This window comes from Rhinolophus sinicus, chromosome 5 (assembly GCF_057876585.1).
Source record: "Rhinolophus sinicus isolate RSI-liver-muscle chromosome 5, RSI-T2T, whole genome shotgun sequence".
In the NCBI taxonomy this organism is placed as follows: domain Eukaryota; kingdom Metazoa; phylum Chordata; class Mammalia; order Chiroptera; family Rhinolophidae; genus Rhinolophus; species Rhinolophus sinicus.
The window spans coordinates 103,970,856-103,987,387 of NC_142505.1; the positions used below are offsets into that span (position 1 = coordinate 103,970,856).

Sequence of the window (16,532 nt, forward strand, 5' to 3'; positions counted from 1 at the left end):
TCCTGATAACCTCCAGAAGTCACTTTTAGTGCTCAGACCAGACATGGGGCCTCTGTGAGATATGTGTCCTCAAAGCATTTCCCTGGGGCAAACAGGATGATGCTTCTGCTCAAGACCCCGGCAAGAAAAACCAACTCTCCAAAGCCCTGTGGAAAAGTCCAGACTGCTACGTCTGGCTGGAATTGTGAGAGAAGGCCCCCCAAAGGGGAGCACCCTCTGCGGAAGTCCTTGATCCCCAGGATCTCTTGCAGTGTGAGCTTAGGGAATGAACTGGGGCGATGGTGGTTTCTGCCAGCTCACCTGGGCTTCAGGCCCTGCTGGGGCCTTCGCCTCTGTCTAGCTGAGCACCTTGGGGGCGGCCTGCCCTGCATCCAGGCCTCAGTGGACTCATCTGTAAAATGCTCACATGTCCCCTTTATGCTTCGTAAGGTTTTCCAGAACTGGAATGTGCCAAGGTGCTGGCTGGAGGAATTCTGTAAGGTCCCACCAGTTTCCTTGCAAATACTCCTTCCTCAGAGAGGCCTCCCCTGCCTGACTCCTATCTGAGGGCCCCCCACCAACCTCACGGTCATTACGTATCACCACTTAGCCTGCTGTAGTCTCTTTAAAGCACTAAATGTTATCTTATTGGCCGACATGCACATTTTCTCTCTTTCCTTCAGTAGAACGTAAGCTTCCTGAGTGCCAAGAGTGTCTTACAGACTCTGCTCTGTGCAGGGCACACAGTAGGCCTCCTTGGGAAGGGGTTGCCTGGGCTAAGCCCTCCAAGATCCACTCTGCTGGAGAGCACTCGCCTATAAGTATTTAATACACATTATCTTTGAATAAGATTCTCGCCCACTCCCTTGCATTTAAATCAGGCAATTGAACTATAACGATAATGAAGATAAAAGAGTAGCTGCCATTTCTTGATGGCCGATGTGTGTTCATCCCATGAGAAGCATTTTGTGGGCATTCCTTTCTCAGGCCTTACAGTGACTGTTACTATTAGCTTCCTGCTGGAAAGATGTAGGAACTAAGACTCCAAGGCGATTAGTAGATGGCCTGAAGTCACACAGCGTGTCAGTGCAGAGCTGGAACTAAAGCACAGTGGTGGCTGGCACAAAGCCCGCAGATGCCCTGTCCACATACGGAGTTTCACTCCACCATGGGTTCACTGCCTGGCAGGGCCTGGGTTATAAATCTTTGACGTGGAAACGAAACATGTCACGTTGCCTGTTTGAATCGGTAGAAGTGTTTGATCCCCTTCCAACGCGGCCCAGATGCCCACAGGCTCTGGTTCCGAGGACGTTCAGGGAAGCTGAGGAAGCCATTGCTCTTTGGAGGGGCAGCTGGGAACAACACACCTAGGGGCCAGTGGCAAGGCAGTGTTTGGGCCATAAAACTGCTGAGTAGTTTGTTCCTCTCTTTCTGTGGGCAGTGGCAATGAAAGCCTGGGACCTGATTTCCTGACTCTGGCTCTCCCTCTGCCCCCGTGGTCTGAAGGGGTACTTTCCAAAAGAAGTTTAGCTTCAGTCCTTCAGGCCATTCTTTTAGGTTTTAGCCTATTTTCCTGAAAGCAAATCTGCATCTGAGAGATGCCAGAGAAGTGGGCGTTTCATACATGGAGTGTTCAAGCTTATGAGCTGTGTGACTTTAGGCAAATTACTTGACCTCCCTGTGCCTCAATTTCTTCGATATCAAATTATGACACTAATAGTAGCAATCTCATTAGATTGTTGAGAGGATTAAGTGAATTAATTTACATAATGTTCTTGGAACAGTGCCAGGAACATAGTAGCTATTTAATATTAGTTCATCGTAATTATACTAATTGTTACCATTTTGATGATGAAGACGGTCGTAAATGTGTCAGGTCTAGGAGCTCATATGTCAGTCCCTGGTAAACAGGAAGTAGGGAGGCATCTTTCTGGTCCCCACCACATTGCCGAGGGCTGTCATACCCACAAGATTTTGTAAACCCAGGAAAGTAGCCAACATCACAAAATGAAATGTCCCTTTTTCTAATGAGACTTCCATAGATATTTATTGAAAAGCGCTCAAGAACAGGATCATTTTTCAACCTTATCTGTGTTCTCCTCACCCCGTGTTCTCCTCACCCCAAGCGAGAATGGATTTGTTCTCTGTACCCTGCCTGGAACACGCCTTGTTTTCTTCTTACGGTTTCATTAATTATGCATTTAATGTCGGCAGGAACAGCATCCATCAGTGAGCAGGGCGGCAGCCACTGTCCAGAGGAAGGGCAGGTGCGATGGCATTATCCCTAATGTCCTTTCTGGAACTGTGGCTTTATGACTCATTCACAGGGCAGAAAGCAAGAAGCTCTGTGCTGTCACTCTGTAGGGGACAAGACCTGGAAATTACAAAAATGATGTTTCCTGCTTGGGGCTAAACTAATTTGCATTTCCCGGCCCTATTCAGGATGCGGGGCCCTGGCACGCACCTCCATTTGCGTGGTCAGGGAAGACCAAGAGAGGATTTGGAATTCAACTCGGCAAGGATTTTTGTTTAAGAGTAATTTTCATGAGTCCAGGCTATTGCAATGTGCTTTGAGGGATTCAGAAGCACAGCAGAACACAGCCCTGCCCTCAATGACCAGGTAGTCTTGATAGTAAATCGGGCTGTTGAAATCCATCTTCTAGCAGCCAGGCTTTTGAAGAAAGTGATTAACCTTTCTTAGGCATCTACTTAGGACATTTTGATTCTTATCCTAACCCTGTTAGGTTGGGATATACCCATTTTACTGGTGAATAAACTGAGCTTCAGGAAAGTGGTTGACTTTCCTGTTAAAAGTCATCTACTCATTGGGGCTGCTGGGATTCAGGCTTATCTGCAAAGCCCAATCTCTTTCCACTCTTCCGTACTGTGCCTTTCAAATCTAGGAGACAGCTCTATTTAGCTCCAGAAGCACTGCTGCCCTTGTTAGCTCTTGCTGGCCCTGGGATAGAGAGCTTTACAATGATTGGCTGTCAGATTAGACTCTCCCTGTTGGAAACTCTGATTGGCCCAGGATTCAGTGGTTATACCTCGGATGTGCTCTTTGGCTCCAGGAAAATTGTTTCTGCCTTAGGCAGCTGTGATTGCTGCTAAGGTCGTTCTCTCTACTTGGGAAGCTCTGATTGCCTCTGAGATTGATCATTCCAGCCTTGGCCTGGAGGCATTTCTGGATCTGGTTCTGGGCACCAGACCACTATGGGGTCATGGGGTCATTTCTTAACCTGTGCTGGAGACCGTGTGAAATGAAAAGCTTCCAGGATAGTCCCAGCCCTTAGTGGATGAGTGAGGGCAGGCTTGGTCTTTGTAATAGGAAATGTAACCAGTAATGGTTAAAAAAAAAAAAAAAAAAAAGAAGGTGCGGAAAGAAAGGACCACTCACGGAAGCCTTGAGGAGTCCACAGGACTGCCTGCAGGGAGGCTCACTGTGGGACGCCTCCCCCCCCCCCCCCCCCCCCCCCCGCAGACAGATGGTCGGTCACAGGCTTGGGAAAGGCTTCTTTGGCCCTCCCTGCTTCAGCTTGAGGGCCCCAGACAACCTCTGGCCTAATGTCCCTAAGCTGAGTCCATAAGTGGAAACTTCCAGAATCAACAGCATCTATCCCCGAGTGGTTATGGGGGCTGTGCCTTTGTCACTCAGAGGAGGGCACACTGATTGCATTTCAGCAACACCCAGGGCTGGGTGCTTTTTTCTTTTCAGTTGGAATCTGGAGTAAATAATGATTCCAGGCCATTGAGAAAGAATCTTGTAGGATCAAAAATCCTTGATCTTTCTACTGTAAAGACCGTAAAACATCAGATGAACCAGTGAAAACCTTAACCAACACGAAAGTTAAAGGAAACTGAGAAAGGAAAAGAAAAGTGATTTTAGCAGAAGAACAGAGTGAATAAAGAATACAAGTTCTGGAATGAGATTAACTTGGATTCAGACGCCAGCTTCACCATTCTTTAGCTGTGTGACCCTGAGCAAGTTAGTTAACCTCTCTGGGCCTCAATTTCCTGATCTCTAAAATGGGAGGAATAATAATACAAATCTCAGAGTTTCTCAGAAGGACTTAACAATGCCTGTAGAGTGTGGGACTCATGAATGAACTCATTCAACAAATATTTCCTGAGACACAATGCTAGACACTAGTTATACAAGAGTGAATAAAAGATGAGATTCTTGCCTGCATGGTGCTTACTTGCATCCAGTAGAGGAGACAGAAAATAAGTTAGTTCTCATTAAAATATGTCCTAAATGCTGTGAACAGGGTGTAATGAGGGTTAATAATGGGTGGATCTACTTGAATCTTAGTAAGTTAGGAAGGCTTCCCAGGAAGTGATTTTTGAACTGAGATCACAAGACTGAGTAGGAGTTTACCAGATAGAGACTTCCTCATTTAGTCCTTGTAACTACCCCCTTTAGATACCATTAGCCTCACTTTCCAGATGAGGAAACTGCCACTCCAAGACATAGGGTAACTTGCCTGTGATAATGGAACTGGTGACTGGATTGGAATCCTGGAAGGGAACACAACAGTATCTATGAAAACAAACAACAAAGATAATAAAGAACAACAAAATCTGCATAGACTCTGCATCTTCACAATTGCAACTCTAGAAATGTATATACTACATTGTCATCTCATGCATAAAGTTGTATAAACAAGGATGTCGATTACAGCACTGATGCTAAAGAGAAAAAAGCTGGAGTCAAGCTAAATACCTACAAATAGGGAATTGGTTAAAATGAAAGTACATCTTTATAGCAGAATGCCATGTAGCAATAAAAGAGAACGCAGCAGATCTGTATATGCTAATATGGAAACATCTACAACATAGATTGATGAGAAAAAGTAGCAAAGTACAGCAGATTATTTAAAAAGATGTCTATACATATATTTGTTTATACATAAAACATTTTTGGAAGGATATCCAGGAAATTGGTAAGATTTTCTTCTGGGAAATTAGATGAGGGTCCAAGATTGGATAGAAAATAACTTTTATTATTTAATCTTTTCTACCAATTAATTTTTTTTTATCATGTGTGTATTACTTTTATAATTTTTTAAGTGCTACTTGGAAATAACTAAATTCTGGTTACACCCACTAGCAATATGGCTTTGACTGGATTTCACTGTTTACATCTATGAAATAAGGGAGTTGGATCAGATAACCCTTAAATTTATTCCAGCTCTAATCTTCTATTGTCCTATGATTTCAAAATATGAAATTCCCGGTCAAAAACCACTTCACCTCTTCGCCACGGAAAAGGGAGCCATGTGTTTTGCAAAAGTCCCTCTGACTTTTTTGAGCCAGCTGAGCTGGGCACTTAGGAGAAATGCCACCAGGGAGCTTGGGGCAGGAAGGAAAGAAAAATCTGAGACCTCTTGAAACAACTGGAGAATTTTTCTAACAATATGGTGATCAATAAATATTATCTGGAGCCCAGCTCCTAGTCAAGCCATTGTGGTGATAATGGCATGAGAGATCCAAATACATGGAAGACAAGAACCTTGGCACTTGTGGAGCTCACAGTTGGAAAAGACAGGGCATACCCATACTCTTCAAGCAACGCCACTGCCACACCACCTCTCCTGAGTGTTTGGCATGTGCCAGGCCTGTGGCGGACGCCTTCATGTGCATATCGTTTCATGCAGCACGTAGAACAATCCTTTCCGGGAGTCACCATGATTTTTCTCATTGTACAGGTAAGGAAAACGAGGCTCAGAAAGGTCACTAACCAAAGACAGCCCAGCTAGTAGGAGCTAGAACCGGTATCCACAACCTGTTCTGGGAGACGCTGACACTTGTGCTCTTCGCCGCTGGAGGGCGCTGTCGTGGGAAGTGAGCGGAGCCCAAGGCCGGGTGCAGAGGAGTGGCCCCGATCTGTGGTCGCGCATACTAAGGGCTACTCCATTCACAAGGGACTGGGCACGGCCATCTGGGAAGGCTTCCTGAGGAACTGGGTCTTGAATAGGCTCTGATGAAAGACTAGGACTCAGACGCTGCAGGTGTGAGGACCTCTGAGCAGAGCCAAAGAGGCCAGGACGCTCGCGTTGTACGTGTGCCGTCTGAGCAGACCAGCCCTCCGGAACAGGCAGGGTGTCGAGGGTGAACACACTGGAAAGCGAATGAGGCCTGAAAACCCGGGTCGGTGCACTCAGACCTGATTCTGGAGGAGCAAGAGTCACGCGAGAGGGAAGGGCAGAGGCCCTCGGAGTGCGTGCCCAGCGGCATCGAGCTGTGGCCACTGCTCACATCTCAGACGCTGCACAAAGCCGCTGAGCGACAGCCCACACCCTCCCCTCGGTACCAACCATCGCCCCACAGAGTCCCATGGCCGGGGCTGGGGGTGAGGTGCGCATGGGCACCACTTCTCATCACTAAGGAAAGGACGCACTGGAACTCTGGCCCACAAGGATCTTCAAGGAGGAAAGCCAAAAGGAAATCAGACCCACGCTTAAGTATATACCCAAGAAACTGAAAACATACGTCCACGCGAAAAGTTATGTGTAGCTGCTCATAGCAACGTGAGTTACAATGGCCAAGAGGTGGAAACAATCCAAATATCCATCAATAGATGAACAGACAAACACAGTGTGGTCTATCCATACGGTAGACTAGGATTTGGCGATAAAAAGCAGTGAAGCACTGATACATGTGACACCATGGATGAACCTTGAAAACATGATGCTTAGGGAAAGGAGCCAGACACGAAAGGCCGTGTATTTGATGAGTCCACTTCTATGAAATGTCAGAACAGGCACATCCACAGAGATGTGTGATTTGTGATTGCCAGGGCCTGGGGGAGGGAGAATGGGACGTGACCTCTGATGGGTAGAAGGTTTTTTGGGGGGTGATGAAAATGTTCTAAAATTAGATAGTGGTGATAGTTGTACTACCTTGTGAATATACTAAAAACCATCAAATGATACACTTTAAACGGTGAAATGTGACGATATGTGAATTATACTTCAATTTGAAAAAGAAAGTCAGGAATGGGGTGAGAGACGAAACGTTTTTGAAAGACGAAGTCAGGCAGAAGAGAGAAGAGCAAGAGGCTCGACTAGATCTGACATGTCTGTGTGTTCTCAGACATGTTGGGGGATGTTTCTGGACTTAGTCTCAAAAGTAACAGCAATTCACCTTACTTTGCCATATATATCTAATTCCTACTGTATACTGATTATTTTGGTGAAATTCCCTAACACTAGAAATTCCTCACCTTAAAAATAGCCCTTTCCATGTCCTGTGACCAGGTGTTCCCTTTTCCTGGCTTTTTGTTCCATATCTTGGTCTTAAATAAGAGGAGGTGGGAGCTCTGGGCTTAAGCAGACCAAAGCAGCACACTTTCAAAACCTGCAAGTTATGGGGGTGCCAGGAGGAAAGTCAGTCTGAGTGGCCCCGGGAGACCCGACCTGCACTGTGTGTTTGGATAAGCGAGAGGTTACTGCGGAAACAAAGGGCTTGGGATCTGATTCCAGGGGTTATGGGAGCATTTGCAGGTCTTTGGGGAAGGGAGTGATAGGGTCCAACTGGTTTTAAAAGGTCCTTTTGGTTTCTGTGTGGTGAGTTGACTTTATAGGGGCCACAAGCCGGGAGGTTGCCTCACTGCACCCCGGGAACAGCTTGGTCTTCTCGACGCTGACAGATAAGGTTTCAAGTAAAGGAAAGTATATTCCCTCTATAGAAGATGAGCAGCATGACCTGTGTGACCACTGCCCTAACCCCAACGTGATGACAACACCTGGCACATAGACGATGTTCAATAAATGTCTTAATGCATCCTCAGCCAAAGACTGACTGTCACGTGGAAAGAGCCCTGAACGTTAATCAGAAGGCCTGGGTTCAAATCCCAGCTATGCCTCAGTCTCCTCATCTGTGAAATGGAACTAATAAATAGCTACCCACTTTTGAGAGCTGAAAGGAGGGAGGCATGGGAAAGCGCTGGCCCATGGTAAAAATGGGGGTCTTGCTTCTGAAACTGGGACCCCATGCCCATTTAAAAGTAATACCCCAGGCAACAGTTTTGCGGTGACCAAGGATAGCTGCCTTTTACTTCCTCTTGGCCATCTGGTACGTCCAATGAACATCTCTGAATTAAGGAGAAGCGTCTCAATTGTGGGTGATTTCTCTAGCCAGATGTACCCCTCCTCTTGCTCTGCAGTATTGACAGGGTTGGGCTTTGTCCAGCAAAGCCATCGCCCTCTGCTCCTTGCAGGGTCTTGGCATCTTGTAATAATTGCCCTCGAGCCCCCAAGGAGCCAGCTTGTACTATTTGCTTTAGTATCAAAAGAACCATTAGAATAATGAAAAGAACAGTAAGGTTACCAAGTGCTTCTGAGCTCTTACTGAGATTCATGCCTTTACACACATCATCCCACGCCATCAGCCCTCTGCAGTGGGGAGAGGGTACCCCTTTTGCAAACGGGCTCACTGAGGCTCAGCAAGGCCTTGGTTCGGGTCTCCATCTCTCGGGTTCTGTAGCCTGTATCAATATCACTGTCACTGTGGGAAAGCCTTTGGAGCACTGGCCATGTACTGACCCCTTTGCTGTCTGTTTCACCGCAAGCCGGTGGAGTGGCTTCTATTAGTCCTTGCATTTAGCACCAGCAGATCTTGTGAATGTTAAAATTATGATAAGTCTACGTCCAAGCTGAGCCCTCAGTGTTTCTAGCACTCAAATGAGTATTAGAATCACCCCGAGTGCTTGTAAACATGCAGATTTCTGGGGCCTGAGTCAGTGGGTCTGGGGTGGGGCCCAAGAAATTGTACACCTAACAATTTCCCAGGTGATGCTGCTAGCCTGGGGCCACATTTTGAAAACATTGAACGAAGGGGCAAAATATTCTAAGCCAGAATGGGTTGCTGGCTGGTTCTCTGAGCTGTTGGGTGCATTCAGGGGGTCACCCCCTGAAACATTCCTCCCTCACCACCCTCCAAAACTGAGGCTGAGGCACCAGCTCACTGGGGCACTCAGCTGGGGTGAAAAATTTGTCTTTCAAAAAACAAGTTGAAAAACAACCAAAGAAAAGCAGCCCTAACATCCTCCTTCTTGCCCAAATCCTGTTGTCAGACAGGGGACGTGGTCAGCGCCTAGCGAAATGCATCCATTGCCCTCGCTTTGGCCGGGATGCCGATTTCAGAGTCAGTGCCAGTTAGAAAATTGCAGTGCACAGAATCACACTGGTTCTGCCTCTCTCTTCTGCCATCTTCATAAATTATTCACGTTACCCAGCAGTTAATATGCCTTCCCACTTCAGACCCACTTCATGACCGTTCTCTACTCCTTCCTTTACAGCTGTGGAATAACTATTTTCATCTGGCGGTGGCTTTTATCACTCAGGATTCCCTGCAGCTGGAGCAGTTCTCACACGCCAAATACAACAAGATCCTGAATAAGTAGGTTGCATGTTTGGGTCTCCTGAAGGGGGAGTTTCATGGGCCTCTCTGAGGTGGTGCCTGAAGCAGGTGTTTTTTGTTCCTCCTAGGTACGGGGACATGAGACGGCTAATTGGCTTCTCCATCCGGGATATGTGGTACAAGCTTGGTGAGTAGGCACACACATCCAGACAGACACATCTGTACTCGCCCAGCGCCTTCTTGAAGACCATCTGTTAGAAGGCCACAGGGGTTTCAGCAGTGGGAGCTTGAAATTAACAGTTTATCACTGTATGCACCCCGGGTCCGTAATAAGTGTCTGATGAGAGAGGTCGCCCATCCCCTCTCCCACCCCGCCCCCCCCAGATCTGCTTCTGCTTGATGCCTCTGAGGGGTCATGATGTCAAATTAGAATTTACAAGAAGGAGGAAGGGCGGGGCTGCTGTGGGAACTCGCGTCCTTACACGTCACACGTGTGCTTCCTGCTGATTGGTGGGCCGTCTGCATCCTGCTCTTACGTGATGTTGTTATCTATAAAAGACCCTCCACCTTCATGGGGAAGAATTGGTTCACTGGAAGACAAGGGTGTTTTGTGACATGATTTGAGCTGGAGGGTGACCCCCGGAGCTGTCCCTGGCCTGGTGAGCTACAGGAATCATGTGTGAGCTGAGTGGTGCGTGTGGGAGGAAGGAAGGGAGATGGAATCAGGGAGACATTTATTGAGCATCTGAGTCAGGCCTGTGCTAAGGAGATCTTTTTTAATGTTCACATTACCTGCTGCAAGATGGAAAATCTCCCCCCTCCTTTTATTGATCTAGAAACTCAGTGTGGGAAGGAACTTGCTTGAGATGAAACAGCTGCAATTCCCAGAGCTTCCTTTTGCTTCCAGGAGGATAAGGGCTACATGCTTTGCTAGAGGCCTGAATCCTGCTCCATGATATGTGCTGAAAGGATGGATGGATTAATGAAGAGTAATGGGTGACGAGCTAGTTTCACCTCTGGTTTTTGGAGCCCTCCTTGACTCTCCTGGCTTGGGTGTTGACCCTCTTCAGTTGAGCCACTTTCAGGAACTGCCCATCTCTTGGATTCAAGTAAAATGACCTCCCTGACCTTGCTTCTAGCTTCCCCAGACCGCTTAGTGTCTTTCAGTCCCCATCTGTTTCCTGGACAGCAGTTTCTTGCCCTTTCCAGCAAGGCCCATCTTTTCAGGGAACGCACAGGACGTAGACTATCGGTCTGGGTTCTGTCTAGCGGACAGCACTGTCCTTGGGCTGCGAGCACATCCTGAGAACAGGAGGGCGGTGGTTAGCTCCCAAGATCAGAGGCTGGGAAGCAGGCCCAGAACAGACTGCCTCAGGCCTTGCCCTGCGAAGCTAGGAGGCCCAAAGCAAGAGGACTGAGTGAGGCTGGGTAGCTGGGGAAATAGCACCTTCTCTCAGGGTCAGGAGAGCAAAACCTGAGAGAGTGAAGCCATACAGGCCACCCCCACATCAGAATTGTTATCGTTTTCATCCTTGCCCTATCAGGATGGAACCTAATTTCCTGTTCTGGCTCCTTAATCATCAATGCCAGGCCTGTATCACTGGGGCCTGAAGGGCAGGGCCCCCGCAGGTAGCGTCAAGTTGTGTAGGGGCCGGGGCATGTTAAACCCACAGGAATCCATAAAGCAGGGTACTGTCAGCGTTTGGGGTTGGATAAGTCTCTGTTGTAGGGGCTGCCCTGTGCATTGTGGGATATTTAATAGCACCCTTGACCTCTCCTCACTAGATCCCAACAGCATCCTCGCTAGTTGTGAAAAGCAAGAGTGTCTAGATATTACCCAATGTCCCAGGGGTCAGGAGTATGGAAAGCAGCAGCTACGCCTGGGAGAAAGTGAAGCAAGTGCATGTGCCCAGCTAAGAGCGGCAGTCACTCTGAGGCCCGAGGTTGTAGCACCTTCTCGTTTTTCAAAAGAAGCCAGGACACAGAATTTTAAAATGTGTTTTCCAATTGGTGAATATTGACCACTTATTGAAAGTTTTAGAAACATTGAATGTGCCCAGTGCACCGCGGAGCCCAGATTTTGTTTGCATGTGAGTTTGCATTCTTTGCCTCACAATAGTAAAGACTAGATGGAACCCTGCTGGGCTTCTGCTCCCAGATCTACACCTCAGGCATTGCCAGAATTACAGAACAGGGATTTGCAGGATCTGTGCTTTGTTTGTCCCCAGTTCTTCCACACAACCTGCTCTTTTCTGAATGTCCTCCATTGCCGTGGTTTTGCACACAACACATTTTATTTAAATATAGATTAAGTTTGGCAGGCATTGCTGCACTCCCAATGACGCAGGTGAATGAAGATGTTACCAAGTGTTCCACCTGCTTAGAATCACAGACTATCAGAGATGGAAGGGACATTTATCGATCATATTGTCCAGCATTTTCAAAAGTCTATGTTTAGCTGAGGACCAACAAAAAAATCTCATGCTCAATCCATAAATCGGATGAAAGCTGAACTAATCTCATCTAATTGAAGTGGGATACAGGGCCTAGAGCCCATTATAATAGGCCACCCCTAAACTCCCCACATGGACCCCCGAGGATTTTCTGGGGAGAAATCCTGAAGCACTTCAGATAGTAGTTTGAAGCTTCAGTTCTGACCCAACCTACCATTTTACCAATGAGGAAACTGAGGCTCAGAGAGGCGAGGAGGTGTGTACAAGGTCATATAGAGAACTGCAGGGAGATTCAGGACTAACACCCTGGCCTGAGTGTTTATCCTGAAGTATCGCAGACTCCTTGCTGTTTGCAAATACCAGTTGGAGGAATTAGCACAATTAAAAGATACAGTTGTCAGGGTTTGGGGGTTGCATGAATAAGACCCTGACTGGCTGCCTTAATCAGAGAAGAACATGGGAAGAGCAAGGAGAGCCAGGCGACGAAGGGCAGGGCCGGAGCCACTCTAGGATCCAGGGCTGGTGGTGTGACTTTGCCTTCGGGATGTCCCCTTCCTGCATCACTCTGCTAAAGGTCCAGTCTGCAGGGAACGCCGTTCTGTTGGCCTTCCTTGGATGACCTATCCACTGCCGCTTGCACCAAGCCCACATCCATTAAGGGAGGCGGAGTTCCCCCCCACATAAAATGTTGGTGGAGCTCTGGAGAGGTCAAACAAAACCACGGATGTCCATTGCAGGAAACCAGAGTAAGGATACGTTTGCAAACATGGCCACCCCCTTCACCTCGTGCCTGGACTCTGAGGAGCAGGAAAGTATATCATCAGTCTGAAGGGTGTTCCTGTTAGTCATTGTTACACAGCTGTTTCTCCTTGCCTGTCTCCCGCGGGATACGAGACTAGCAAGCAGGCCAGCCAAAGCATGGAGGCTCCCATCCCCACCCCGCCCTGCCTTGTGCCAGCGGCTGGCATTACCAGGCTTCCTCCTCAACGCTAATGGCATGAACCTGCTAATCCAAACCAGGACTGAGCAGCGTGTGCTCTAGGGACCAATGGAGGGAGGACACACACTGGGTAACAGTAGGTCTTAAAGTGCAATTCAAGTGGACGATCCACGACAGAGTGAAACTCCGAAACTGTCTGTGGCAGCCACAGCCAAGTGCCCACACAGTAGCCATTCTTCCCTTCTGCCTGGTCCACGGAGCCCCGAGTCTTTTTCATGATCACAATTTGCTAAGTTAACAGTGTCTTGTAGAGGGTGATAGCCAGGTGACCCAGTTCTGTCTGAGGAGAATCGGCAGAAGCAAGCTCGTTGGGGCTTCAGGAAAACATTTTCCCCCAATTAAAACCAAAGGGAGGGGGACAGACTCAATGAGCACATGTTTCTTGCCCATGGTCCTGCCCCCTCTGTCTTCCTGGAAAACAGCAGAACCACCTAAAAGCCATGAAGACAAACTCACGTGGTAAAGACGCAGGAGCGGCTCTGCCCTGACCCACCATCCTCTGCCATCCTGCCATTGGATAGGTGGGGTCCCTGAGGCCCAGAGAGACACAAGGACATTCCCAAGGTCAGCAACACATCCGTCACTCAGCTGAGGAGAAAGAACCTGCCCCCTGACCCCAAGTTCAATGTTCTGACTACTGTTTTTTTTTCCAGAATAGGCAAATTGTTTTCCAAGGTTGTGAAGCAGCAGACTTGCTATGCCTTCCCGTGACTTCTGATAATGAGTAAATCATAATGCATGCTCAGGTTTTACATTTTGTTTTAATGCCCAAAGCAATCAGGGTGTCATCACCATGAGTAGGATCATTTCCTTCCCATCAGGAAAGACTGGAGCAGCCCTGTGATTATAAGAGAGCTAATTGCGAAGATCATCTCAGGCTTGAAGATTATTTAACATTCTTCAGGGAAAAGCCTGGGTACATGCGTGTGTGCATGTGTGTGTGTGTGTGTGTGTGTGTGTGTGTACGTGTGTACGCATGGGTAGGTGCAGGGAGGTCTCGATGGGGAGAAGGACCACACGTTGTTACCAGGACCCTGCCACCAAAGGGTTAATGCCACGTGTGGTTTTGGGTCCTGGGATGTTGCCACGTGTAATGTGCTTTTCCTGATAGTGCAGCATCACAACATTTGTTTCTGCCTGGAGGGAAGCAATGCACATTTTGTCAAAGTGACTTTGCACTTAACCACTCCACATTCACTTGGGTTAACATCAGGCTGCTGCGTTAACAGCCTTCGTGGGAAAGAAAGACCCATTCCAGCGGCTGGCATCATGGTCTCACTTATAGGAAAGTCACTCCTGGCAGAGCTGTGACAGCAACTGGGCCGTTACTTTTTAAGCATCTACGGAATGCCCAGCTCGGCGCTCAGCTCCAGGGGAGTGGGGAGAGGCATTGTCCCTGCCCTGCTGGGAAGAACCACCATTAATTCTAAGAGCAGAACAACCTAATAGTTTTAAAGCAAACCGAGAGTATATTCTTTCATGTGCAATCCATGGTGGAATCTCAGGAATTAAAGCAAACGGGAGATAAGTGAGGACAATAAGGATGGCTCCGTCAGGGTAAATGGCTCTTGAATTAGACCCATGGGTGGCCCATGTCAGGACTGAAAGAAAGACTGAGGAAAGGGCAAGCTTTTCAGGAGAGCAACCAGCCTAAGCAAGCATGGCTGCTACGGGTTGGGGAGAAACTGCTGGGAAGAAATAATAGGAAATGGGATTAGAGAGGCATCCGTCCATCCATCCATCCATCTGTCCATCTGTCCGTCCATCCATCCATCCATCCATCCATCCATCCATCCATCTATCCATCCATCCATCCCTCCATCCATCCATTTATTCATTCATTCACTTGACAAACGTTGAGCACTGTGGTAAGCAGAATCATGGGTCCCCAAAGCTGTCCATGCCCTCATCCCAGAACCTGTGTCTGTATTACCTTGCATGGCAAAGTGGACTTCCCAGGCATGAGTAAGTTAAGGCTGTTGAAGATGGCTAGAATATCCCAGAATGTCTAGATGGAACCCATGCAATTACAGGATCTTTATAAGTAAAAAAAGGAGGCAGAGGAGTCAGAGAGATTTGAAAATGGAGGAAGGGGCCATGAGCCAAAGCATGTGGGTAGCTTCTAGAAGCTGGGAAAGGGAAGGAAACAGTTTCTTCCTTAGACCCTCCAGAAGGAGCTCTGCTTACTCCTTGATTTTTAGCCCAATGATACCCATTTCAGACTTCCGACCTGCAGAAGTCTAAGATAATAAATCTGTGTTGTGTTAGGCCGTGAAGTTTGCGGTCGTTGATAGCAGCAGCAACAGGAAACTAATACAAGCACCCTCTCAATGCCAGGCTTTCTGCCAGTGGCTGGGGCTACGACTGAAAACAGGTTCGAGACCTAGCTCCTGACCTCACAGACTGGTGATCTTTGCATTGAACTGTAGCATACGCACTGCAGAGCTACTTACTTATGGTTGCAAAGGGGAAGTAGCTACAGGGCAGACGCTGGGGGCACCCAGAGAGTCTGTGAAGGACTCCTGCCTAGTGAGCGGGCTGCAGATGGCCTCAGGGGGGAAGAGGGGAGCCCAGAGCTCCAGAGCCCACTCCTGTGAGCCACCTGCCAGAATTTAAATGCTCTAGTGTCCACATTTTGTAAAAAGTTAAAAAAAAAAAAGTGAAATTAACAATATGTTTTATTTAACCCCATATTCCAAAGTGGTATCATTTTAACAGGTACTCAGTACAAACCATTATTGAGATATAGTCCTTTGTTTGTTTTCCAGAATTCATTCTTTGAAATCTTGCAGGTTTTTACAGTCACAGCACATCTCAACTTGGACTAGTCATGTTTCATGTGCTCAAAAGATATGTGTGGCCAGTTGCTTTCCTGTTGGGTAGGACGACCTTAGAGGATGAGGAGGGGTTACTTGTGGGGGCATGTGTGGGATAGGATCAGAGTGGGACTGGGGTCAGGGAGAGGGAGGGAGGAGCATGATGGGCAGAGGAGGGAGCAGGAGTGTGGGCGGACGGGGCCGCAGGCCAATGGAGGGAGGGCAGAGGGGAGACGGACACCACAGGGCGTGGAGAGGGCGCGTGGGACCAAACAGGCCTGCAGAACTCCATCCCGAAAGCAACAGGAGCCATGGGAGGATTCGTAAGCTGTGGATCAACACGATGAGATGGGGCTTTTCAAATTCCTTTCAGGACAGATTATCACGTATTTAGATGGGCTAGAAAAGGGTTTGGAGGGTTGTGAATGTCAGCCATCCTGATTCCCTCTCCACTCCAGCTCTTTATTGTAGAGGTGAACAGATAAACTGACTGGCCCAAAACATTCATCAAAAGCTACGGGGGACTCCATTCAGTTGGACCATGTCTTTTCATGTCGCTTCTTCCCAGAACCCAGCACAGGCTGAGCTTATAGTACTCACCATCATCGCGACCAACCTCAGCGCTCACTGAGCCAGACACTATGCAGAGCCCTTTGTCTATGTTACGTCTTTTAAGCTTCTCGACAACTCTGCCAGGCAGGGATTATTATTATCTGCATGTTACAGATGAGATAACACAGGCTCAGGGACGGTACATGACAGGCGCAGAGCCGCAGGCCATGCAGCGCCAGTGGCGGGACCTGACCCAGCTTGTGGGACTCGGAGCTCCTGCGGGGCCTGGAGGAAGCCGGGGCCAGGCATGTTCAGGTGACGAGGAGAGAACTGCCTGCCTGTCCGAGATCAGTGCCAGGCGGGAGCAGA

The 16,532-nt window shown here is 48.1% G+C and overlaps 1 protein-coding gene across 1 annotated transcript in view; it reads left to right on the plus strand.

The window, feature by feature from the left end:
• DOCK2 (dedicator of cytokinesis 2) overlaps positions 1 to 16,532 on the plus strand; it is a 362,510-nt gene that overhangs the window by 289,347 nt on the left and 56,631 nt on the right. Inside the window, exons 31-32 of the mRNA XM_019741000.3 lie at positions 9,281 to 9,381; positions 9,471 to 9,529. Coding sequence (XP_019596559.3) covers positions 9,281 to 9,381; positions 9,471 to 9,529 — 160 coding nt within the window. The remainder of the gene's footprint in view (positions 1 to 9,280; positions 9,382 to 9,470; positions 9,530 to 16,532) is intronic.